The 24,757-nt window shown below is 44.4% G+C and overlaps 1 protein-coding gene across 1 annotated transcript; it reads left to right on the forward strand.

Moving 5' to 3' along the window:
• Window positions 1-23,570: 23,570 nt before the first annotated feature.
• LOC122926312 (olfactory receptor 52Z1-like) lies at window positions 23,571-24,500 on the forward strand. Its single transcript, XM_044277685.1, has one exon. The coding sequence runs from the start codon at window positions 23,571-23,573 to the stop codon at window positions 24,498-24,500; it is 930 nt and encodes a 309-aa protein (XP_044133620.1).
• Window positions 24,501-24,757: the final 257 nt, after the last annotated feature.

Below are 24,757 nucleotides of genomic sequence, written 5' to 3' on the forward strand. Positions count from 1 at the left end.
TATTTAAGCACTGTATGGTGGTAATATCTGCACACTCTATGGTGGTATTATTTAAGCACTGTATGGTGGTAATATCTGCACACTCTATGGTGGTATTATTTTAGCACTGTATGGTGGTAATACCTGCACACTCTGTGGTGGTATTATTTAAGCACTGTATGGTGGTAATACGTGCACACTCTATGGTGGTATTATTTAAGCACTGTATGGTGGTAATACCTGCACACTCTATGGTGGTATTATTTAAGCACTGTATGGTGGTAATACCTGCACACTCTATGGTGGTATCATTTAAGTACTGTATGGTGGTAATACCTGCACACTCTATGGTGGTATTATTTAAGCACTGTATGGTGGTAATACCTGCACACTCTATGGTTGTATTATTTGAGCACTTTATGGTATTAATACCTGCACACTCTGTGGTGGTATTATTTAGGCACTGTATGGTGGTAATACCTGCACACTCTATGGTGGTATTATTTAAGCACTGTATGGTGGTAATACCTGCACACTCTATGGTGGTATTATTTAAGCATTGTATGGTGGTAATACCTGCACACTCTATGGTGGTATTATTTGAGCACTTTATGGTATTAATACCTGCACACTCTGTGGTGGTATTATTTAGGCACTGTATGGTGGTAATACCTGCACACTCTATGGTGGTATTATTTAAGCACTGTATGGTGGTAATACCTGCACACTCTATGGTGGTATTATTTAAGCACTGTATGGTGGTAATATCTGCACACTCTATGGTGGTATTATTTAAGCACTGTATGGTGGTAATATCTGCACACTCTATGGTGGTATTATTTTAGCACTGTATGGTGGTAATACCTGCACACTCTGTGGTGGTATTATTTAAGCACTGTATGGTGGTAATACGTGCACACTCTATGGTGGTATTATTTAAGCACTGTATGGTGGTAATACCTGCACACTCTATGGTGGTATTATTTAAGCACTGTATGGTGGTAATACCTGCACACTCTATGGTGGTATCATTTAAGTACTGTATGGTGGTAATACCTGCACACTCTATGGTGGTATTATTTAAGCACTGTATGGTGGTAATACCTGCACACTCTATGGTTGTATTATTTGAGCACTTTATGGTATTAATACCTGCACACTCTGTGGTGGTATTATTTAGGCACTGTATGGTGGTAATACCTGCACACTCTATGGTGGTATTATTTAAGCACTGTATGGTGGTAATACCTGCACACTCTATGGTGGTATTATTTAAGCATTGTATGGTGGTAATACCTGCACACTCTATGGTGGTATTATTTGAGCACTTTATGGTATTAATACCTGCACACTCTGTGGTGGTATTATTTAGGCACTGTATGGTGGTAATACCTGCACACTCTATGGTGGTATTATTTAAGCACTGTATGGTGGTAATACCTGCACACTCTATGGTGGTATTATTTAAGCACTGTATGGTGGTAATATCTGCACACTCTGTGGTGGTATTATTTAGGCACTGTATGGTGGTAATACCTGCTCACTCTATGGTGGTATTATTTAAGCACTGTATGGTGGTAATATCTCCACACTCTGTGGTGGTATTATTTGAGCACTGTATGGTGGTAATATCTGCACACTCTATGGTGGTATTATTTGAGCACTGTATGGTGGTAATACCTGCACACTCTGTGGTGGTATAATCTGAGCACTGTATGGTGTAAATATCTGTGCACTCTATAGTGGGATTATTAGTGCGGTAGTAGGGATGAGCGGACACGTGGATGTTCGGGTTCACTGGGTTCGGCAGAACTGCAGGTCAAAGTTCGGGTTACAAACTTGACCCATACTGGAACCCAAATCTGAACCCCATTGAAGTCAATGGGGACCTGAACTTTGGGGCACTAAAATGGCTGTAAACTAGTGGTAGTAAGGGCTAGAGGGCTGCAAAAAGATCCAAAATGGGGGGTAAGAGCCGGACAATTGCCCTGCAAACAAATGTGGATAGGGAAATGACTTCAAATAATGTAGAATACAAAAAAATAAAAAAGAATAATCCTCCCGTTCGCCTGCACCGCCTTAGCAGGAGGCAGCATTTCACAAACATGGTGGAGCAGTATGTGTGCACACACCTACACGTACTGAATGACGGGTCTGCCCCCTTCAACTTCTGGGTCTCCAAATTGGGCACATGGCCTGAGCTTGCCCTTTATGCCTTGGAGGTTCTGGTCCGCCCTGCAGCTAGTGTATCATCTGAACGTGTATTCAGGGGGCGTCATCACAGACAAGCACAGCCAATGTGGACAAGCTCACGTCCATTAAAATGAAACAGGCAAAAATATTAACACAAAAAAACTGTGTTGGCTACTTCATGCTCCTCCACCGCCGCTTTCACCGATACCGCCTCCTTAAAATCCAACTTCATATGGACCTCCACCTCACAAATCATATTTTTTTTTGTACGTATTTACATTTTTTTATGTCATTTCACTAATTGGTCTGTTACATTTTCGGGTAAAATTCACCAATTTTTGGGTGTGATATACCACTGCTATACCTAGTAGACAGGTTTAAAAAAATTCACGAATTTGTCTATGACATTTTCGGGTGAAATTTACCAGTTTTTGGGTGTGATATACCACCGCTATACCTAGCAGACAGGTAAAAAAAAATCACTAATTTGTCTGTTACATTTTCAGGTGAAATTCACCAATTTTTGGGTGTGATATACCACTGCTATACCTAGTTGACAGCTTAACCACCTCAGCCCCCCTAGCTTAAACCCCCTTAATAACCAGACAACTTTTTACACTTCTGCACTACACTACTTTCACGGTTTATCGCTCGGTCATACAACTTACCAATGAATTTTACCTCCTTTTCTTCTCACTAATAGAGCTTTCATTTGGTGGTATTTCATTGCTGCTGACATTTTTACTTTTTTGTTATTAATCAAAATTTACCAATTTTTTTGCCAAAAAATGACATTTTTCACTTTCAGTTGTAAATTATTATTTTTTTAAACTACATTTCTACATAATTTTTTCTCTACATTTATTTTTCTACATGTCTTTGATAAAAAAATATGTTTCGGTTAAAAAAAAATGATTTGGGTAAAAGTTATAGCGTTACAAACTATGGTACAAAAATGTGAATTTCCACTTTTTGAAGCAGCTCTTACTTTCTGAGCACCTGTCATGTTTCCTGAGGTTCTACAATGCCCAGACAGTAGAAAAACCCCACAAATGACCCCATTTCGGAAAGTAGACACCCTAAGGTATTCGCTGATGGTCATAGTGAGTTCATAGAACTTTTTATTTTTTGTCACAAGTTAGCGGAAAATGATGATTTTTTTTTTCTTACAAAGTCTCATATTCCACTAACTTGTGACAAAAAATAAAAAGTTCCATGAACTCACTATGCCCATCACGAAATACCTTGGGGTGTCTCCTTTCCAAAATGGGGTCACTTGTGGGGTAGCTATACTGCCCTGGCATTTTAGGGGCCCTAATGCGTGAGAAGAAGTCTGGAATCCAAATGTGTAAAAAATGCCCTGAGATATCCTAAAGTGCTCTTTAGAATTTGGGCCCCTTTGCCCACCTAGGCTGCAAAATAGTGTCACACATGTGGTATCGTCGTACTCAGGAGAAGTAGGGCAATGTGTTTTGGGGTGTATTTTTACATATACCCATGCTGGGTGAGAGAAATATCTCTGTAAAAGTCAACTTTTCCCATTTTTTTAATACAAAAATTTGTCTTTAATTGGCCCTTTCCTTCAATCCTTCTGCTTTAATAACTTTTCCCATATTTCCGCTCGATCACATTGCAGCCATTGACCTCCCTTGGATGTGGTCTCTCTTTCCCCTCTTTCTTCAGAGCAGGGGATGCCTGGTTTAATGCTCGGGTTCTCCCATTCACTTCCATTATGCTCGGGTGCTCTGTCCGGTTTGTCTGGAAAACTATAATGGAATTAAGCAATCAATTTATCGGCATAGATGTGCCTTTTTGGGACCCATGACCTCACCTCTGGCCCATACCCTTTCCAATGTATTAGGTATTGAACAGAGTTTTGGACCTTCTGGGAGTCAACAACCTGTTTAACACCATATTGCCCCGACTATCGACCAGAATAGGACCAGGAGGAGTATGCGACACCAAAGGCTTCCGGGCTTTTTTAAGGAGGGATCTGTGACACACATTAGGAATCTTTAAATTCTCAGGGAGTTTAATTCTAAAGGCAACCCGATTGATTACCTGAAGAATAGGAAATGGTCCGATAGATTTTTTGGTAGATACCACACCACATCTTCAACTTGCAAATCCTCCCCTGAGACCGGTGTTTGTTGGTAGAAACCTTCTGCTTGAAAACTGCCTTTTGTAGTTGCCGACGAATCCCCTCCCACACCCCCTTCAGTCAATTAGTGGTCTCAGAAACCCCCAGGATATTTTCAGAACCCTTTAACACCTCCTGTCCCCCCATTGAATATAAACGTCCAGAGATGGCAGCTGCAAGCTAATCGTGCAGCTGCTGATCAGGTTGCCCTGCTGTCAGTGACAGCAGGGCAACCCTTAGAGAAGTCAGGGACAGTGCCCAGGTGTCCCTGCCTTCTAGATCGCTGTGTCCACATCGCTCACCGAGCCGGAGCTGTGAGGTCTTTCAGAGACCTCGATCAGCCCTGCTCTGAGGCTGTACAGCGCTATATTCTGCTGTACAGCCTCTCTGGGGGTGCAATTCTCATGTAACTGGGGCTACTATGTCAGCCCCAGTTACAGGAGAAGTCAACTAGTGGGGGACGCAAAGTGTAAAATAAAAAAAATAAAATTAAAGTGTAAAAAAAAAAATTGGTTTCAGATGTAAAAAAAATTCCCCATGTAAGGTATAAAAATAAAAAAAAAATTGAAAAAATAAAATAAAATAGACATATTTGGCATTGCCGCGTCCGTGACGGTCGGCTCTATAAATATATCACATGATCGACCCAGTTCAATAAACACCATAAAAATAAAAAAAACTGTGTCAAAAAAAGCCATTTTTGTCTCCTTAGGCCTCTTTTATACGAGCATGTCCGGATAAGGTATGGATGCGTTACGGCAAACCCGCGCGAGTAGGTACGCAATTGCAGTCAGTTTTGTCTGCGATTGCTTTCCGTTCTTCAGTTTTTATCGCACGGGTGCAATGCTTCTTTGCACGCGCGTGATAAAAAACTGAATGTGGTACCCAGACCCGAACTTCTTCACAGAAGTTCAGGTTTGGGTTCAAGGTTGTGTAGATTGTATTATTTCCCCTTATAACATGGTTATAAGGAAAAATAATAGCATTCTGAATACAGAATGCATAGTACAATAGGGCTGGAGGGGTTAAAAAAAACAAAAAAACTCACCTTAATCCACTTGTTCACGAAGCCGGCATCTCTTCTGTCTTCATCTGTGAGGAATAGGACCTTTAATGGCGTCACTGCGTTAATCACATGGTCCATCACATGATCCATCACCATGGAAAATAATAATGATCGGGTCCCCATCCTGATAGTCTCCTAGCAACCGTGCGTGAAAATCGCACCGCATCCGGACTTGCTTGTGGATACTTGGGATTTTCACACAGCCCCATTCACTTCTATGGGGCCTGCGTTGCGTGGAAAACGCACAATATAGAGCATGCTGCGATTTTCACGCAACCCACAAGTGATGTGTGAAAATCACCACTCATGTGAACAGCCCCATAGAAATGAATGGGTCTGGATTCAGTGCAGGTGCAATGCGTTCAACTCACGCATTGCACCCGCTCGGAAAACTCGCCGTGTGAAAGGGGCCTTACATCACAAAAAGTGCAACACCAAGTTATCAAAAAGGCACCAATGGTACCAATAAAACCGTCACCTTATCCCGCAAAAAATGAGCGCCTACATAAGAAAATCGCTCAAAAAATAAAAAAAAACTATAACTCTCAGAAAATGGAGACACTAAAACATCATTTTTTTTGTTTCAAAATGCTATTATTGTGTTAAAGTGAAATAAATAAAAAAGTATACATATTAGGTATCGCCGGGTCCGTAACAACCAGCTCTATAAAAATATCACATGACCTAACACCTCGGGTGAACAGTGTCAAAAAAATAAAACTGTGTAAAAAAAAAAGCAATTTTTGTCACCTTACATCACAAAAAGTGCAACATAGAGTGATCAAAAAAGCATATGTCCCACAAAATAGTACCAATAAAACCTTCACCTCATACCGGAAAAAATGAGCCCCTACATAAGAAAATCGCTCAAAAAAATTAAACTATAGCTCTCAGAACATGGACACATTAAAACATAATTGTGTTGTTTCAAAAAATCGATTATTGTGTAAAACTTAAATAAATAATAAAAAGTATAGATATTAGGTATCGCCACATCCATAACGATCTGCTCTAAAAAAAAAAAAGTCACTTGACCGAACCCCTCAGGTGAACGCTGTAAAAATAAATAAATATAAACTGTGCTAAAACAACCAATTTTTGGGTCACATTGCCCCATAAAGTGTTATAATGAATGATCAAAAAATCATATGTACCAAAAAAATTGTACCAATAAAACTGGCATCTTACCCCCTAGTTTCCAAAATGGGGTCACTTCTTGGGAGTTTCTACTGTAAGGGTGCATCAAGGGGGCTTCAAATGGGACATGGCATCTAAAAACCATGTGGCGCTCCTTTTCTTCTGCGCCCTGCCGTGTGCCCATACAGCAGTTTATGACCACATGTGGGGTGTTTCTGTAAACCGCAGAATCTGGTGAAAAAATTGTGAGTTTTGTTTGGCTCTTAACCATCGATGTGTAATCCCTGAACTTTTTGAGAACCGTACGCACATGGTCCCTGTGGGACTGAACATAGAAAATATCAAGATGTCATCAATGTACACAATGACGAATAGTTCCAAAATATCTCAAAAGATGTAATTAACTAAAGCTTAAACATGGCCGGGACATTGCAGAGTCCAAAGGGCATCACTAAGTACTCAAAGTGCCCTTCAGGCATATTAAAGGCAGTCTTCCATTCATCACCTGACTTGATACGGACAAGGTTGTAGGCCCCGTTAAGATCTAATTTAGTGAAGATCTTGGGCCAAAATTAGCTGGTTGTACAAGTCAGGAATAAGAGGATACTGATTCCTAATAGTGATCTTATTTCATTCACGATAGTCAATACATGGCCTTAGTCCCCCATCTTTTTTAGATAAAAAAAATTAACCGGTTCCTACTGGAGACTTAGAGGGTCGAATAAAACCTTTGGAAACATTCTTCTAGACATAATCCCTCATGGCCGCAGTAGTAGAAATTTGCTTGCATCAGACTCTGTGTAAGGAAAGGTAAACCTCTTTAAGACTCAGACAAATATTGGTTGGTGGGACTGGTGTCCATGTGAATGCTATATCACCTTTCTTGGTCGACCCCGTTTTAAAAGACCTTCCTCAGGGACTGATCTCCCCTTTCGGAACCTTGTCTAACAGAGGTTCACTTTGGGTCAGTAGGATATTTGTACCGGATTAAATAGATGTTGTCCAATTAGGGCCATATCTGTTTAAGTAAAAGGCTGATTCATTTGGAAGCATTTGCACATGTTCTGGGTGTGGTAGTGGATTGTGAGCATGTTTGAGCTCCACCCACCGGAACACTCAGGGGGTGTCCAAATGTGTATCTTCCAGTTCTGAAATGTATTTTTATTGGTCAATGCATGAGGTGGATTGTAGATGTCTATCTGTAATATTATTGGGCGGCCATGTGCCATGGAGGGCGGGGTTAGCCCAGTAAAATGTCTGAGTCAGGTTAAGTGATGGCGGTTTCTCATCTTCCTATATCATCACTTCCTGTATGTTTGTTACATTAAGGAAGTGGTCGGGTGACGGGCCTGCCCCTTTCTATTGTTACACCCTTTTGTGACTAAGAAATAAAAGTGAAGAGACTGGGCAGGAGCAGAAGGCAGTGTTCAGTAGAAACTCAACATAAAAACACCTTTGATTCCTAAAGAGGTTTACCTTTCCTTACACAGAGTCTGATGCAGGCGAATTTTTACTACACTGCCCTCTTAGATCCTTCCTATTGTATTGTTCTCCAGGTCCTATACACTGTGCATTCCTAATCTGTTTGCAACTGTTATGTTCATGTAATGTGCCTGGTTCACCAGCAGTTGGCAGCAAACATGCCAGAGCTGTACTTAGAATGGAACTTACCATTCCATTCTACCCCCCTCTGGAGATAAGTGGACTAGCCCTATTTCCTGCAGAAAGGTTGGGGACCAGTTAGTTGCAGTCTAGTTTTACCCCCCCCCCCCTTAAGGGGAAAAGGTGTGTAGGAGCACGTCTTTGCTGGACATGCCCATGCCAGCCATAGCACCCTAAGCTCTTCTGGCCATGGAGGCCAAAGCTTGAAGCCTCAGGAGCCAGAAGGAAAGTTCCCTGGCATAACCTAGAGTCAGACTACAGAGAAGAAGTGCAGCATACAGAAGAAGCTGAGTTATACAGCCAGCCTGTCAGTACAGCAGAGTGAGCAAAATTTATAGAAGAGTTTAGTTTGCCTGCCAGTTTAATGCTAAAGCCTACTGGAACCTAGACAAAGCCTGAAACTGTTTGGAGAAATGTTTATATTCAAGTAACGCTGCCATTTAACTTCATCTCAAGGTCTGGACTCAAGTTATTGCATCAAATCCCTCAATTATTTCCCCTTTTTATTGCTTCAGAACCAAAACCTGGGATCCAGCCGTATCCAGGTAGTAGCACTGTTACATGCATAAAGAGACATTTTAGGCCACAACATACCACTTGGCATTTCGTACACCTGAGACGCGATATAGGGGCCCTGGGGCGCGGCTGCCCGTTGCACAATTATAATAGGAAAAAACACTTTTTTAAATAGGGGTACCTGGGCGCCTAGTTGGGGAGTGCTCCAGATGAGGGCAATCCCACACCAGATGTTTAGATGACCCACAGAGCAGACATTGTCTCCATTCCCAGCGACGTAGCCTTACATCAAGCGAAGGGGCAGTCTTTCCCAGCTGCATAGATTCTTCACCCGGAGGATTTGTTGACCCCACCACAGGCGAGACCCCCTTGTAGGTGGACTTATCTTGTAGAAGTTCACATCGGCTTCTATTGAGACGAACAGCCAGGGTCATGACAGTTTTCAGACTTTGCGGCGGCGAGTAGTGCACCAACATGTTTCACCGCCAGATCTCTGAGAAGCTCTGACAGACGTTCTTCAGTACCTCTTGCTTGAGGTTCTTTTGTTTTGGTTTCATTTTGTCATCTCGTTTCCCTCTCTCAGCTGTCATCTAGTTGCACTGATTGCATCCCTTTATATCCCCTCCCATACTGCATCACTTTGTGGTTTATACAACTTCCTGGATTGTGCTCACTGCTAGATGCTGCAACTGCTGGGTCCTCAGTTAAGTCTGTTCCTTTATTTGTGTTTACCTGTTGGCTTGATCCTAGGTGACCCTGACTTCCTCCGTATTAAGTGCAGGGAGCCGGTGGTCGTGTCCCCTCACTATTATAGGGTTTTCAGGTGTCACACAGTGAAGGTACGAGGGCATGCAATTATCTATCATAAAGATCTTTGCATGGGCTGAGCAGTCAGGGAGAGCTCTAGGGCTTTTATAGGGCTCACCCTTATGTTCCTTAGTTTGGGATCAAGTCAGTCGGATCTATACTTGTATCTTCTAGTTTTCTGCAACACCATCTGTGACATTATAAACCGCCTAAACCATCTTAAGCATGGATCCGGTTTCACTCTTGACTTAACGCATGCAGGGTCTTTCACTGGAGGTAGCAGATCTCCGTTAAACTGTATCTCAGTTTCAGGTGACCGGTTCAGCTTGCGTTCATGGAGTTTGTTCTGAGCCTAAGATCTCGCTCCCGGATACGTTATCCAGGGGTAGTGAGAATTTTGTTCCTCCATTTTCGCCTACTTTCCCATTCCTCTGGTGATGAGGAGCAGACCGTGGGGTTCATCATCCCACTGCTCAGGGATAACACTCAGTCTTGGGCCTTTTCGCTGCATGTGGGGGCACGGCCCCTCCGATCGTTGGATGAATTTTTTGCAGCCATGGGTCAGATATATGATGACCCGGATCGTATTTGCTCTGGCTGAATCTAAACTGCATCTTTTATGCCAGGGTAAACAGTCCGCCGAGATACTGTATACTGTTCAGAATTTCGGAGATGGGCACAGCTGATACTGGTTGGAATGATGCTGCTCTTCGAAGTCAATTTTGCTATGGTCTTTCGGATAGATTGAAAGATGCATTTGCCTTTCATGAGAGACCTGCCTCCTTGCAGTCTGCCATGTATCAGGCTGTTCGTATTGACAGGCGTATTAGAGAGAGAGGAGAGATCACTCCTTCCTGTCATATTCAGTCCAAGGACAGTGTGGCGGTCTCATTCAGTGCACAGGGGTCTCAGTCTCTCTCAATCCCCTCTGAGCAGGAAACCATGCAGATGGGTTTGCTTGCCTCTGATAGTAGAAGATTCAGCTCTCAGGGCAGGGTTTGTTTCTGTTGTGGAGGTATAAATCATTTGGCAAATGTTTGTCCCTCTAGAAGATTCAGGGAGAATTTTGAGGGTAATAAAGAAACTAAAAGAAAAAAATCCTCTAAAAACTTTCCATCTGTTACCATTGGCAAGGTTGATGTGGAAATTGAAGGTTTTCCGTTTGCTTGTAGTTCCCGTTTTGTCCTACCTGCCAGGGTGGCGCTAGAGAGCAAGAACATTTTTTGTGAGATTTTTGTAGATAGTGGAGCAGCTGTCAATCTCATTGATAATCAATTTGCTATAACACATGGTTTCCAGGTATGCACTTTGGGAAAAGATATACCTGTTTTTGCTATCGATTCCGCTCCACTTTCTCAAAAATCGTTAAAGGGCATAGTTCACAATATCCATTTGACTGTGGGTGATGCTCATGTTGAGGATGTCTCATGTTTCGTCCTAAGCGGATTACCTATGCCTCTAGTGTTGGGGCTACCCTGGCTCACTAAACATAATCCCACCATTGATTGGCAAGCAAGGCAAATCAATGGTTGGACTGATTTTTAAGAGAGAATTGCCTCACGGCGTCTCTTTCAGAGGTTTCTACTAAGACTGTACCATCTTTTCTCTCTGAATTTTCGGATGTGTTTTCAGAGAGTGGTGTCCAGGAGCTGCCCCCTCACCGGGAGTACGATTGCCCTATTAATCTCATCCCAGGCGCCAAGCTGCCTAAATCTCGTTTATACAATCTCTCCCAACCTGAAAGGGTCGCTATGCGTGCTTATATCTCTGAGAGCCTGAGAAAGGGACACATCCGAACCCTCAAAGTCACCTGTTGCCGCTGGTTTGTTTTTTGTTTAAAAAAAAGATGGTTCTTTAAGACCATGTCTGGATTTCAGGGAGCTGAACACTATCACAATTCGTGAACCTTATCCGCTTCCTCTGATCCCGGACCTGTTTAACCAGATTGTTGGGGCTAAAGTTTTTTCTAAGTTAGATTTGAGAGGGGCATAAAACCTGGTCAGGGTCAGGGAAGGGGATGAATGGAAGACGGCCTTCAATACTCCTGAGGGCCATTTTGAGAATTTGGTTATGCCCTTTGGTTTGATGAATGCTCCAGCCGTCTTCCAACATTTTGTGAACAGCAATTTTTAGCATGTAATGGGGAAATTTGTACTAGTGTATCTAGATGACATTTTGATTTTTTCTCCTGATTTAAAAACTCATAGGTACCACCTACGTCAGGTCTTGCTCATTCTGCGGGAGAATAAATTGTACGCAAAACTGGAAAAATGTGTGTTTGCGGTTCCAGAAATAAAATTTCTGGGTTTTCTTCTCTCCGCTTCTGGTTTTCGCATGGACCCTGAGAAGGTCCGCAAGGTGCTTGATTGGGAGCTTCCTGAGATCAGAAGGCGCTGATGCGCTTTTTGGATTTTGCCAATTATTATGGGAAGTTCATTTTGAATTATTCCTCTGTTGTTAAGCCACTCACTGATATGACTAGAAAGGGGGTGGATTTTTCCTCCTGGTCGGTAGATGCGCTTAAGGCCTTTTCTAGTATCAAAGAGAGTTTTGCTTCCGCTCCCATTTTGGTACAACCTGATGTCTCTCTACTTTTTATTGTTGAGGTGGACGCCTCTGAGGTGGGTGTGGGTGCGGTCTTATCTCAGGGTCCCTCTCCTGCCAAATGGCGACCGTGTGCCTTTTTCTCAAAGAAACTCTCCTCCGCAGAGAGAAATTACGATGTGGGAGATAGGGAGTTGTTGGCCATCAAATTAGCTTTTGAGGAATGGCGCCATTGGCTAGAGGGAGCCAGCCACCCTATTACCGTGTTTACCGACCATAAGAATCTGGCCTACTTGGAGTCAGCCAAGCATCTGAACCCGAGACAGGCCAGATGGTCCCATTTTGGCTGAAGGGGTGGTCGTCTCTGCTCTTTACCCTGATTTGGAGGCAGAGGTTCAGGCAGCCCAGGCAGAGGCTCCTGATCTGTCCTCCTTTGCGGTTCATACAACTTCCTGGATTGTGCTCACTGCTAGATGCTGCAACTGCTGGGTCCTCAGATAAGTCTGTTCCTTTATTTGTGTTTTCCTGTTGGCTTGATCCTAGGTGACCCTGACTCCCTCCGTATTAAGTGCAGGGAGCCGGTGGTCGTGTCCCCTCACTATTATAGGGTTTTCAGATGTCACACAGTCTAGGTACGAGGACATGCAATTATCTATCATAAAGATCTTTGCCTATGTCTTTTATAGGGCTCACCCTTATGTTCCTTAGTTTGGGATCAAATCAGTCGGATCTTTATTTGTATCTTCTAGTTTTCTGCAACACCATCCGTGACAACATGTCCTTGAGGGAATCCACTAACCCACTCAGAAAAGAACTCCGCAAGGCCACATCATTCCACCCTGTTTCAATGGCCCAACGCCTTAACTTGGAACAATACTCCTCTGCCAGAAGATCGCCATGATGAAGTGATCTAAGGTTAGACTCATCATAAATGAGCCCCAGCTCCCTGAAAAATTCCCCAACAGAGTTATGAGCCGGAGAATCCTCAGCTAAGGTGAAGGCCCACATCTGGGGGTCCCCCCTAAGAAAGGAAATTACTAAGCCCACCCGAGTCTTCTCATCACCCGAGGAAATGGGTCTAAGTTGGAATTATAGCTTTCAGCTCTAACGAAAATTAAAAAACTGCTTGTGATCCCCAGAAAAAAAACTCAGGTAGGGGAACCTAAGGCTTAGAAGATGCCCCACCCTCTAACCCAGGACTTAACAAGAGCTGAGTTGAGGCTGCTGGAGTTAACTGGGCCAAAGTCTGAGTATGGTGCCCACAATCATAGCTAGATCCTGAAACTTATTTAACAGACTATGCATCTGATCACCCAGCTGCTTAGCATGATCCTTAGATTAGGCTGACTATTTTGTAAGACTAATGTAATGATAAAGCCAAACTAACGGCCAGCAAATGTGGCGTACCAGACACACTCTACGCAAGCCGTCACACTCTGAGCACCCTTGAGGGTCGGGGTACTATTCACCTGCCTCCAGCAGAGCCCTTCCCAGGTGTCAGTAGCAGGGCGGCTGGTGGCTGGGCACACTGGTCGCAGTTGGGAAAATCCCAAAGTAATACTGTAACACTATGCAATGGTGAACAGGGAAACACGAGAATGGTCAGTAAATGTAAGCCAGGGCACAAGAATCGGGAGACAACCAAAACCAAAGCCAGAGTCAATAACCAGAGAAAACCATGCACCAGATAGCTTCAGATCTAGAACCAGAGTCAACCGCCATAGATTCCACTCACCAGATAGCTTTAGTACCATATTCAAGCACCAGAGAAACCACACACCAGATAGCTTCAGATCCAGAACCAGAGTCAACCACCAGAGAAACCACTCACCAGATAGCTTCAGATCCAGAACCAGGAAGTAAGTGAGTGAGGGGAAAGACCAGGCTTAAATGTCCCTCCACAGATCACCCGACACCGCTGAGGTCACACCCAATCTCCACCCTCAGACCAGAGAAGCACAGGTGAGGGCTGAGAGTGTGCAGAGGAAGAAACCTCCCACCACATGTCCAAGTCAGGAGACATGACAACAGAGGTTCCCTGCAACAGCTGACACTAGGGGTTCCAGTGCCCTGGGACCCCTGACCAGCATCAGCGCTGGGAATGACGGCGTCCCGTCTCCCAGCAGTACCAAGATCCGGAGTGGATTTAACAGAGCGACGCACACGTAAAGCGCAAACCTTTACTAGCTCCGCCCTCCGGAGGGCCAGAGACTTCCTGGGAGAATAGGAGACATGTTTTTGCGTGGTGACATGCTTTAGGTGAGACTGTGTCTGTCTCCCTGGCTGCCTGACAACTCCCCATGATACAAAGTGTTAATCCACGGCTATCCAAAAAAATACGTTCTTAAATAATAAAATCAAGTCCAAACGGGGTTATCGTGTAAGTCTATAGGTCCATCTGGCTTCTTTTTGTTCTGAATCTCCTGTGTTGATATCCTCAATCGTAGAGAATGACATTATGTTGGTTTTGCATCTTACTGCCTCAGTCTTACATGTGAGTGCGATTGGCTATCTTTGAACTATGTGAAGGAGTTCTATGCATACATACAGTACAGACCAAAAGTTTGGACACACCTTCTCATTCAAAGAGTTTTCTTTATTTCTATGACTATGAAAATTGTAGATTCACACTGAAGGCATCAAAACTATGAATTAACACATGTGGAATTATAAACATAACAAAAAAGTGTGAAACAACAGAAAATATGTCATATTCTAGGTTCTTCAAAGTAGCCACCTTTCGCTTTGATTACTGCTTTGCACACTCTTGGCATCCTCTTGATGAGCTTCAAGAGGTGGTCACCTGAAATGGTCTTCACTTCACAGGTGTGCCCTGTCAGGTTTAATAAGTAGGATTTCTTGCCTTATAAATGGGGTTGGGACCATCAGTTGCGTTGTGGAGAAGTCAGGTGGATACACAGCTGATAGTCCTACTGAATAGACTGTTAGAATTTGTATTATGGCAAGAAAAAAGCAGATAAGTAAAGAAAAACGAGTGGCCATCATTACTTTAAGAAATGAAGGTCAGTCAGCCGAAAAATTGGGAAAACTTTGAAAGTAAGGGCTATTTGACCATGAAGGAGAGTGATGGGGTGCTGCGCCACATGACCTGGCCTCCACAGTCACCGGACCTGAACCCAATCGAGATGGTTTGGGGTGAGCCGGACCGCAGAGTGAAGGCAAAAGGGCCAACAAGTGCTAAGCATCTCTGGGAACTCCTTCAAGACAGTTGGAAGACCATTTCAGGTGACCACCTCTTGAAGTTCATCAAGAGAATGCCAAGAGTGTGCAAAGCAGTAATCAAAGCAAAAGGTGGCTACTTTGAAGAACCTAGAATATGACATATTTTCAGTTGTTTCACACTTGTTTGTTATGTATATAATTCCACATGTGTTAATTCATAGTTTTGATGCCTTCATAGTCATGAAAATAAAGAAAACTCTTTGAATGAGAAGGTGTGTCCAAACTTTTGGTCTGTACTGTAGATTATCTTTCAATGATATAGGCTATGATGATTCTAGTTTGTGGTGGCTGATTAGTATCTGCGGTGGGCATTATAGGGGTTGTCCGCATTATTTTTTTGTTCTTTCTATGTTCCTAACTAAGCAAATGTAACAGCTTTCCAATTCACTCACTTTATCTCCAGTGGCTTGTTTCTCAGATTTCACTGAGGGTCACATGACCTGTGATATCAGCTTCTCTCCCTGCTCTGATAAAGGTCATTTACAAATCTGTAAACGAGACATCACTGTGCTGGCCACACCCCCCTTCACTGCCGTCTGCTCTCTCCTAGGATTCTTAACCCCTTCAGCTGCACACACTTGTTATCTGCAGCAGTGACAATTCTGGGCACAGGATCTGAAACTAGAGAGAGCATTGCACAAGAAGGTAGGGGGGAGATCCTGTGTGTATTAGCAGTGTCATTATACAGGTGGGACTTGTAGTTCTACACTTAAAAGTTGCTGTTGATTCTCCCAGCACTCAGGGCAGCTCTTGTATCCACTCCCTTAGCAGTGTCATTATACAGCTGGGACTTGTAGTCCTACACATACAACATGCTGCAGAGTCTCCCAGCAGGCAGACATGTCACTCAGGGCAGCTCTTGTATTCACTCCCTTAGCAGTGTCATTATACAGCTGGGACTTGTAGTCCTACACATACAACATGCTGCAGAGTCTCCCAGCAGGCAGACATGTCACTCAGGGCAGCTCTTGTATCCACTCCCTTAGCAGTGTCATTATACAGCTGGGACTTGTAGTGCTACACATACAACACGCTGCAGAGTCTCCCAGCAGGCGGACATGTCACTCAGGGCAGCTCTTGTATCCACTCCCTTAGCAGTGTCATTATACAGCTGGGACTTGTAGTGCTACACATACAACACGCTGCAGAGTCTCCCAGCAGGCGGACATGTCACTCAGGGCAGCTCCTGTATCCACTCCCTTAGCAGTGTCATTATACAGCTGGGACTTGTAGTGCTACACATACAACACGCTGCAGAGTCTCCCAGCAGGCAGACATGTCACTCAGGGCAGCTCTTGTATCCACTCTCTTAGCAGTGTCATTATACAGCTGGGACTTGTAGTCCTACACATACAACACGCTGCAGAGTCTCCCAGCAGGCAGACATGTCACTCAGGGCAGCTCTTGTATCCACTCCCTTAGCAGTGTCATTATACAGCTGGGACTTGTAGTCCTACACATACAACATGCTGCAGAGTCTCCCAGCAGGCAGACATGTCACTCAGGGCAGCTCTTGTATCCACTCCCTTAGCAGTGTCATTATACAGCTGGGACTTGTAGTCCTACACATACAACATGCTGCAGAATCTCCCAGCAGGCAGACATGTCACTCAGGGCAGCTCTTGTATCCACTCCCTTAGCAGTGTCATTATACAGCTGGGACTTGTAGTCCTACACATACAACATGCTGCAGAGTCTCCCAGCAGGCGGACATGTCACTCAGGGCAGCTCTTGTATCCACTCCCTTAGCAGTGTCATTATACAGCTGGGACTTGTAGTCCTACACATACAACATGCTGCAGAATCTCCCAGCAGGCAGACATGTCACTCAGGGCAGCTCTTGTATTCACTCCCTTAGCAGTGTCATTATACAGCTGGGACTTGTAGTCCTACACATACAACATGCTGCAGAGTCTCCTAGCAGGCAGACATGTCACTCAGGGCAGCTCTTGTATCCACTCCCTTAGCAGTGTCATTATACAGCTGGGACTTGTAGTGCTACACATACAACACGCTGCAGAGTCTCCCAGCAGGCAGACATGTCACTCAGGGCAGCTCTTGTATCCACTCTCTTAGCAGTGTCATTATACAGCTGGGACTTGTAGTCCTACACATACAACACGCTGCAGAGTCTCCCAGCAGGCAGACATGTCACTCAGGGAAGCTCTTGTATCCACTCCCTTAGCAGTGTCATTATACAGCTGGGACTTGTAGTCCTACACATACAACATGCTGCAGAGTCTCCCAGCAGGCAGACATGTCACTCAGGGCAGCTCTTGTATCCACTCCCTTAGCAGTGTCATTATACAGCTGGGACTTGTAGTCCTACACATACAACATGCTGCAGAGTCTCCCAGCAGGCGGACATGTCACTCAGGGCAGCTCTTGTATCCACTCCCTTAGCAGAGCAGGGGGAGGGGCAGAGATGGTTTTTATTGCATGTAAACAAAGGGCCAGAAAAGAATCAGAGAAATGAGGAAATATATATATATTTTTTTCCATAAAACTTGCTTAGCTTAGCTATATATTGCTGCTGCCCATCAGATTTTCAGTGCTATATTATTTTTTTTTCATAACTCGGACAACCCCTTTAATCTAGCAAGACATTAACTATATATTTATTTTTCCTTTTTCTGCATCCTACCAATAATTATTTGGGAGATATATATGTATGAACTGACACCCTGAATGGTGCCGGGAAACGTATTGAGACACAGGCCAGTGTTTCTGTTTGGGACATGTGGCAATGTTGAGATTACTGTATCTGTTCTTTTGCTAAAAGCATTTTTGAGCTTGCTTTTCCCTATATATGTCTAGCTACATTTATTACTTATTATTTGTATCCTGACCACAGAGTGATCTCTATATTAGATCTCTTTAGGTGGTGGTATCTATCCCTTGTCAGGGCCATATAGGCAGTGTCGGACTGGGGCGCTTAGGGCCCACCATTGGAATAGATTTTAGGGGCCCACCCTAGAGCTGGAGATATTACTTGTTCATTTTTCAGTCTCCCACACGTGAATGTATGCATTTTAGCACTCGATACAGTAACAGTATGCTAAACAGAACAGCATTGTGCACTGCACTCTAGCAAATTGTTTCTCATTTAGTTGATAACTGTGTCTGTTATTTACAGTCAGTAGTGTGGACAGCGGTCACACGTGGACATTCCATGTCCTAGATGAACCACCCAGTCCCCCAGCCAGCCTAAACAATATCCAAAGTGAAGGAAATGTTTCCTGTATATTTAAAAGGATAAGTTTATTGAAGTGCTGGCAGTAGTGCCCGGGCTCCTCTCAGCTCACCAAGCTCAGCGCCGTACATTCTATAGCGGCTGTGCTTGGTATCGCGCTCAGCCCCTTTCACTTCTATGGGGCTGAGCTGCTCCTAGGCCACTTGATCAATGAACGTGACGTCACATGGCCCAGAAAAATCACAGAGAAGGGCGGGGGGTTCACAGGAGCAACAATGCCTTCTCAAACAGCTGATCGGCAGTGGTCCCAGGTAGGGATCGACCGATTATCGGATTTACCGATATTATCGGCCGATATTCAGGATTCAGGATTTGCAAAGTTATCGGTATCAGCATCTAACCTTGCGAACATGGATCGTGCTGCTATCAACGCGATCAATGTTCCCTCCCCCGTGTGCCGCTGCTGCCACGGCCACCAGTGAGAGGAGGGAGGACAAGAGGAGGGGAGGGGCTGTGGCCATTGCGCCACCAAAGATGTTAACTCAGTTATTAATTCAAATATAGGAGGCGGGTGAATCATATAGCTGCACCCGACCTCTATGAGAGGTAGCTGCGATCCGCGGCAGTTAACCCCTGCCACATCTGAGGGGTTAACTGCCGCGGATCGCAGCTACCTCTCATAGAGGTCAGGTGTCGCTATATTTGAATTAATGGGTAAGTTATCTTCATTGGTGGCAGTGGCAGCTTCTGATCGGACCCAGCAGTGTAATCCTGGGGCTCCGATCGGTTACCATGGCGGCCAGGACACTACTGAAGCACTGGCTGCCATGGTCAGCTCCCTGCTGCTGTGTGCACTATGCCCAGGGCAGCAGGGAGAGTGTGAAGTCCTATTCACCCTAATAGAGATCTATTAGGGTGAATAGGACAAGGGATGAAAAGATCCCAGGTTCTAGCCCCTAAGGGGGGAAATAGTTATTGAATAAAATAAAAAATAAAAACCAAAATATTACCGTAAGTATAAATATTTAATCTTAGATATATAATGGCATCTCTTCATTTAACAACAGATTTGTGTAGGATATTTTTTTTTTTTTATGAAAATGCACAGAATATCGGTATAAATTATCGGCTATCGGCCTGAAAGTTCACAGGTTATCGGTATCAGCTCTAAAAAAATCTATATCGGTCGAACCCTAGTCTCAGGTGTCAGACCCCCACCAATCAGATACTGATGACTTATCCACAGTCATATGTGACTGATATCAGCCGCTCCTCTTATAACGCTCCAGTGCTGATATAACCTCCAGAGACATTACATCATATGTGACTGATATCAGCCGCTCCTCTTATAACGCTCCAGCGCTGATATAACCTCCAGACATTACATCACATGTGACTGATATCAGCCGCTCCTCTTATAACGCTCCAGCGCTGATATAACCTCCAGAGACATTACACCATATGTGACTGATATCAGCCGCTCCTCTTATAACGCTCCAGCGCTGATATAACCTCCAGACATTACATCCTATGTGACTGATATCAGCCGCTCCTCTTATAACGCTCCAGTACTGATATAACCTCCAGAGACATTACATCACATGTGACTGATATCAGCCGCTCCTCTTATAACACTTCAGTACTGATATAACCTCCAGAGACATTACATCACATGTGACTGATATCAGCCGCTCCTCTTATAACGCTCCAGCGCTGATATAACCTCCAGAGACATTACATTCTATGTGACTGATATCAGCCGCTCCTCTTATAACACTCCAGTACTGATATAACCTCCAGAGACATTACATTCTATGTGACTGATATCAGCCGCTCCTCTTATAACACTTCAGTACTGATATAACCTCCAGAGACATTACATCACATGTGACTGATATCAGCCGCTCCTCTTATAACACTTCAGTACTGATATAACCTCCAGAGACATTACATCACATGTGACTGATATCAGCCGCTCCTCTTATAACGCTCCAGCGCTGATATAACCTCCAGAGACATTACATTCTATGTGACTGATATCAGCCGCTCCTCTTATAACGCTCCAGCACTGATATAACCTCCAGAGACATTACATCACATGTGACTGATATCAGCCGCTCCTCTTATAACGCTCATCGCTGATATAACCTCCAGAGACATTGCATCATATGTGACTGATATCAGCCACTCCTCTTATAACACTCCAGTACTGATATAACCTCCAGAGACATTACATTCTATGTGACTGATATCAGCCGCTCCTCTTATAACGCTCCAGCGCTGATATAACCTCCAGAGACATTACATCACATGTGACTGATATCAGCCGCTCCTCTTATAACACTTCAGTACTGATATAACCTCCAGACATTACATCACATGTGACTGATATCAGCCGCTCCTCTTATAACGCTCCAGTACTGATATAACCTCCAGAGACATTACATCACATGTGACTGATATCAGCCGCTCCTCTTATAACACTTCAGTACTGATATAACCTCCAGACATTACATCACATGTGACTGATATCAGCCGCTCCTCTTATAACGCTCCAGCGCTGATATAACCTCCAGAGACATTACATTCTATGTGACTGATATCAGCCGCTCCTCTTATAACGCTCCAGTACGGATATACCCTCCAGAGACATTGAATATTATGTGGGGGTGAGGGGCTGGGAAAGTGTGAAATGCCACTGATGAGAGGGAAGAGGGGGACACTGGGAGACATAACTTCTTGCTCTGTGTAAAGTATAGGTGAGATAGTCGGTGGTCAGAGGTCTGTGAGGGGCTGGAACAACAGGGGACACAAGATGTGCCGGGGCAGCAGCTTCAGGACTCTCCTAACTTCCCAGTTCCCTCCCACAGTAACTTACCCCAGTGCTGCTGTGTAGTGGGACCAGTGAGAGAAGAGAACTTTATACTGGAGGCACAGTGACTCCGGAGGTCAGAGAGAGCAGCGTCTCCATTACCTCCTGCTGCCGCCTCGGCTCCTCTGGCTCCGCCCCCTCCTCACACATGACGGGATTTCACACTGCAGAGGGGGGGGGGGGGGGGGCTGTCCGCTCATGGGCAGTCCGTGAACAAGCCCTGCAGGGTATTGTGCTGTCCCTTTCTCCAAAGTAAAATGATATGTGTGCCAGTGCTGCAGTCCTGCACCTGATAACAGCCAGGCACCTGACAGTAACTGCCCTGCTGGTGGCTCTGGCTGTAGTATAAGCAGACGGGCAAGGGGCCCACCGGGCATTTAACTGGATTCCCGGTGAGCCAGTCCGACCCTGCATATAGGAGGTTCCTGAGATGGGATCGCCCCTATTGGGGCGCCCATTCCATTTTGTAAGCAGGGTTTTTAGTCTGTAGGGAAAGCGTTGAGGGTGAGTTAACTCTTCCTTTCTGCAGTATTGGCCCATCGACCCCGCCTACGTGAATTTCTATTTGCACATACTGGGGTATTTTAATGAAGATTATTAAAGGTTACGTTTTACACTGGTGAAGGTGATCTGTGATTTCTTCGTGATTGACCGGGATTTCTAAAGTCCTTATTGATCAGACCTGTAAATACTATCATGTTCCATACACATGGCTGCTGCTGCCTCCAGCATGCCACTGCCACTGTCTGCCTGCCTACCATCATGTGCTGTACTACCACCACTGCTGCTAATCCCCCTACTTCCACTACTACTACCCCTACACAGCCACACACACATCTTCTGCCTTGTCTGGTCCGTGCTGTACTGCTGCTGCCACTACTACTGCCTCCATATACCACTGTTACCCTAACCTCTCCACATCCACCCTGCACTGCTGCTGTTCCCAATTAAAAGGAAGAATTTTCCAGCCCCGTTCAGAACAAGCCACTCTTTCTTCTTACAAGCATTAATATAACTATGAGCAGGCATCATTTTTGGAGACTTGTGTAGAACAAGCCACTGTTTCTTATGACAATAGCATGTGTGTGTGTATAAACAGGGACAGAGATCTGACCCAATTAAGGCATAATTTTTGGAAACTTGGTCCCAAAAAGCCACAGTATTTTTATCCCATAAGATTTTTGGGAATCTTTGGAATATGAAAAAGCAGAAGACATGTGCCGGTGCAGTGTGAAATTAAACAAGCTCTATTATAATACCGTCAACCATGCGTTTTCCCACAGCTATGTCTGTCAGCGTCGCTCAGGCATCATTTACTGTTGCTGTCATTGCATTCCAGAGCTTAGGGAGATGGGGGATGGGGGCTAATGCAAAAATTAATTTAAAACTCCTAGGAGATTAGAGGGTGTAATATGCCAAATTTCAGACCAATTGGAGCAACTTTGATTGTGGTACGTATAGAACTTATTGAATAATTCACCAAATTGGAAGCAAAGAGGATTGCAAGAAGTTCGCTCTTTTCCATGCTGGATATAAAACCCCCTCCCCCAGCACACACATCCAAACACTTGAGAGCTGGACCGCCACCAATCAGTGTAAAACAAAACACGCAATGTAACAGCTCTCTGCAAACCAAATAAAGTACAAAAATGCATAACAATTGCTAGTGCTAAACCTATAAATTAGAGATGCTTGGCAAATCATTTTGTACAAAATAATTTGAGCCCGTCTGCCGCACGTCAAGGCGATCTCTGTAAGACGGGTTCCTAACACTAAATTCTACCTGTTATGTGCCATGACACGTACCATACAACTTAGGGAGTGTATGTTCCACATGCATGCTGGGCCTGCTTTAATTTCTGTCATCTTTGGTGCCAAAATGGCCTCCATTATATCCAACGAACCAATCAGGTACTGGCGACCTATCTAGAGTCTTGGTGACCCCTTTGAGAGTCATTCCTGACCTGCATGTTCACATAAGTGACTTCGACCCAGTAATAGATGAGAGAATACCCGCTATACTGTAGTCATAAGTAGCATCACTATGTATACATTTATTAGGTGGTAATATCCCCCTCCCCCCTGGAGAGCCCCTTTGTGTGCTTTGTAGATATAATTCATGTATATACAGTGGAGCTGAGTACAATATATGTCATGTTCAGAAAATTTCCAGATTCTCTTCCCTTCACTCTTGATCTGCAGGTTCGACCCAATGTAAATGGATTTCACTTTGAAGAACCAGACCTCTTCTTTTTCACATACAGAATTCATAATGCGAGGATTTCCCGGAGTTTCGGAATCCAGGGGTTTTCTTGCCATCCCGTTCTTCAGTGTCTATGGGTTGATCTTGGGTGGAAATGTGATGATCATGTACCGGATCTGGGTGGAGAAAAGCCTGCAGGCCCCCATGTATCACCTAATCTTTCTCCTTTTTGCTTCAAACATCTCCTCTACCACCGCCATTGTCCCCGGCACTCTGATGGCGCTGCTATGTGGGATGGACCGTGTCTCTCTAGGAGGCTGCCTCTTCCAGATGTTCTTTGTCTACACCATGGTCATATTTGAGTCCAATGTGTTGCTATTGATGGCACTGGACCGCTACATGGCAATCTGTAGGCCTCTACGTTACCATGAGATCATGACCAGCCGCCTGCTGCTCCTTCTTTCCACCTTGGGCTTATTTGAATCTGGCCTCCTGGCTTTTTCTATAATAATGGTGGCCTTCAGGGTGGAGTACTGCTTCTCCAATCTCATCCTGGACTTTGTGTGTGAAAATATGGTTCTTCTGAAACTGGGATGTGGGAAAATCCATAACATTCAAATGTTGGGTCTGATGATAAGGATTATGGTGACTTCCATGGACATCACTCTGCTCTTGGTCTCTTACTCCAGGATCCTGTACACGGCCATGAATATAGTGACTGGTAGGGCTCGCCACAAGACGCTCCACCCCTGTGGGACTCACCTGTGCGTTGTCATAATAAACTACTCATGTGGGTTACTGTTATCCATCGCGTACAGGATGCCAATCTCCACTGACTTCCAGAACCTCACCAGCGCAATATACTATCTCTTCCCGGCAACTATCCATCCACTTATATATGGCTACAGGGTGAAGGAAATTCGAGTGTGCCTCATAAAATCCTGACATTATGTCCTGTAATAACCAGAGCATTAAAAACCCTTTCCCCATCTCCATCCCGACCATGTATGGTGAATGCATGGCAGCGGTCCATGCCACCATATGGTTTACATTGATGGTTTCCCCGACAATTTCAACATTTCTGATGCATTGAGTGTCCAGATGTGGTTGTACCTAACAGTCTCTGGCTGTAGTGGCATCATTTAGGTTTGATTGGTTCAGGCACCGATGATGTCACTCAGACCAGAGGCTATTAGTCAGAC

This window comes from Bufo gargarizans, chromosome 1 (assembly GCF_014858855.1).
Source record: "Bufo gargarizans isolate SCDJY-AF-19 chromosome 1, ASM1485885v1, whole genome shotgun sequence".
Lineage (NCBI taxonomy): Eukaryota > Metazoa > Chordata > Amphibia > Anura > Bufonidae > Bufo > Bufo gargarizans.

Coding starts and splice junctions, on each gene's coding strand:
- LOC122926312 (XM_044277685.1), top strand. CDS start 23,571: ATGGATTTCACTTTGAAGAACCAGACCTCTTCTTTTTCACATACAGAA.